Here is a 2,335-nt window from a genome sequence, read left to right on the forward strand (position 1 = left end):
ACCTCTTGACCTCACCGTCAAAAGCTCGTGATATTAGCTATCTTGATTGCAACGTAAAAATCCCGTTTGACTTCACCCAATCCTGAGTATCCAGTGGGTAGGGGAAATCAGCAGTTCGTTGTACTGAGATATGAAGAAGTCACTAGGATATTGCCTTGCCAGTTGTCAGTTCTTCTGTACACGTCTTTGATGTGTGTATAGACTGCTCGTATTTTCCATAACAAAGACTTCATGGAAGCAAAGTTACATTTTATTCATGACCGGATATAAATACTTTAACTGGTGGCAGCGGTAGTTGGACTGTTGTGGGGAATAAGTTTAATAAGGTTCTGGATTCTGGAACAAAAAACAGTTTGTGAAGAAAATGTACACCAACACAATGGCTAAGTTCGGGGCACTGTAGTAATAATAGAATGCTATTAATTGGTGCAAGAAGAAGTCAACAAGACTTTTAGTGAGTTATAAGAGGTGTACGATTATAGTGAAAAGACTGCATCAGTATCAAACGTTATTTAATACTACAAGACAAGAAGGAATTATTATGTTTTACAGATTAAGATAGATATGCAGCAGAGAAGGTTTGGATGATCCTGGCACAGTCAGGCCAGTAAGACTCATCATCAGGTCAGGGCCCGAGCCCCGTCTACACGAAGCCCAGACAGCGAATGGTACTTCTCCCAGGAAACATTGCTTTGTCGAACCCACCAAGAACTTTCCGGAGAACATGGAGGCTCCCCAACACTGCAGCCTTCTGCATTACCCCGATTTTCAGAAGGACTATGCTCCTGGTAGAGAACATGGGCACTACGAAAGCAAGGGCACCGAGAACAATGGGGAGCATGACGACAGTGTATTTGGGATACAAGCGAGACATTTCAGAGGTGAGGTCCACACATTTATCATGCTGTTCCTGAATCTTGCCAATCACTGACTTACCCCTTGCAGGCGAAGTCACAGCCGAGGTCGAGGATGTCGTTGGTGAAGAGGGCCAGACACTCCTGTTCACACTGCTGCTCTGTAGCGTCACTACCAAAGTTCTCCACCACCGCGTTCACGAGCTTTTTGATTTCATCACTGTCGAGAACTACAAATACAGCAATGTGCTTACCGAATATTGCTGAACCCGTGTGAATACTTTTGAATCCTACTGAATACTGTTGAATATTACTAAATACTGGTGAATACCACTGAATACCACTAAATACTATTGAATACTGATGATACTGGTGAATGATGGTGAAAACTGTAGCATACTCCTGAATAATACTGGACACTTCTGGACACTACCGATTACATTGTTAACACTCACTGTCGCCTAGCAGGACTCTCTTGTCACAGAAAGCCAGAGGCAGGAGACAGAGGAGGAAGATGGCGACCTTCATGTTGGACTTTCTTACTTCAGACTATGAAACAAAACATGCCATTATAAGTACGTTCACAATACATGCCTTTCCCCCAACCCTTATGATTCACTACACCATATCTGCAGCATGCGACAAGCAAACCGCAGTCTTGTTTCTGTACATACAAGATAGATCGTATATTTATAGCATGAGACAGCTTACATACATACGAACACATCCCCTCGTCAAACTTATCAAACAAAACTACACCCGATCCCTAATGCAACTGTGTTACGACCATTTTCCCTCTTCACTGAGAACAAAATGATGACCTTTCAAGCTATCAGTTTGAACTAACACTCAACTGCATCATGTCCCCAAAGTACGTGCTATAGCTTCAACAGAAACAGAAAGACAACGCAAGAATAATACGGATGATTCAACTGACTCCAGATGTTCGTGAAACTTATCGCATCACAAATATATGACAAGCAGTTAGATACACTGACTAAACGAAACAGTTAAATTTCAATGCAGTCTACGAGTTCCCCATACGTGGTAAGCAACATGGTGCTTCACAATGCTCCCTATCACGATTATGTGAGTATCATAACTTACCCTTGCGTTGTAGATAAGGAGGATGACTGCCCAGAGTGTGACGCTATATATGGAGTTTTTCGCTGCATCACATGATCGGTGCAACCAATCGTTCCATTTGTTATCTTTAGAATAGACCGTTCTTGTGGGAAAGTAACAGGTGAACACATGTGCAGTACAAGCAGATCCTGAAACATGCAGAAAGTAGGTTCATGTTCATATTTTTAATAAAATCAACAAACCCATAACATGTTTCTCGTCCAAAGTCTGATTCACCGTTTGAAGTCACTTAACTAACTCCATATGTTCTCTCTCTCTCTCTCTCTCTCTCTCTGTCTCTCTCTTTCTCTCCACTTAAAGGCATTACGGTGTTTGTCTTTTGGCATGTCTCCGAG

At 42.2% G+C, this 2,335-nt stretch overlaps 1 protein-coding gene across 1 annotated transcript; it reads right to left on the bottom strand.

Moving 5' to 3' along the window:
• Positions 1 to 228: 228 nt before the first annotated feature.
• LOC137255884 (uncharacterized) lies at positions 229 to 1,997 on the bottom strand. Its single transcript, XM_067793466.1, has 4 exons — positions 1,962 to 1,997; positions 1,310 to 1,403; positions 937 to 1,084; positions 229 to 336 (listed from the first exon to the last, which is right to left on the bottom strand). The coding sequence occupies exons 2-4, from the start codon at positions 1,380 to 1,382 to the stop codon at positions 276 to 278; spliced, it is 282 nt and encodes a 93-aa protein (XP_067649567.1). The 5' UTR covers positions 1,383 to 1,403; positions 1,962 to 1,997; the 3' UTR covers positions 229 to 275.
• Between the last annotated feature and the right edge of the window lie 338 nt (positions 1,998 to 2,335).

This window comes from Haliotis asinina, chromosome 11, assembly GCF_037392515.1.
Source record: "Haliotis asinina isolate JCU_RB_2024 chromosome 11, JCU_Hal_asi_v2, whole genome shotgun sequence".
NCBI lineage: Eukaryota > Metazoa > Mollusca > Gastropoda > Lepetellida > Haliotidae > Haliotis > Haliotis asinina.

Coding starts and splice junctions, on each gene's coding strand:
- LOC137255884 (XM_067793466.1), bottom strand. CDS start 1,382: ATGAAGGTCGCCATCTTCCTCCTCTGTCTCCTGCCTCTGGCTTTCTGT. Junction 1,085..1,309: donor GAGAGTCCTGCTAGGCGACA/GTGAGTGTTAAC, acceptor CTGTATTTGTAG/TTCTCGACAGTGATGAAATC. Junction 337..936: donor TGTGACTTCGCCTGCAAGGG/GTAAGTCAGTGA, acceptor TTTTTGTTCCAG/AATCCAGAACCTTATTAAAC.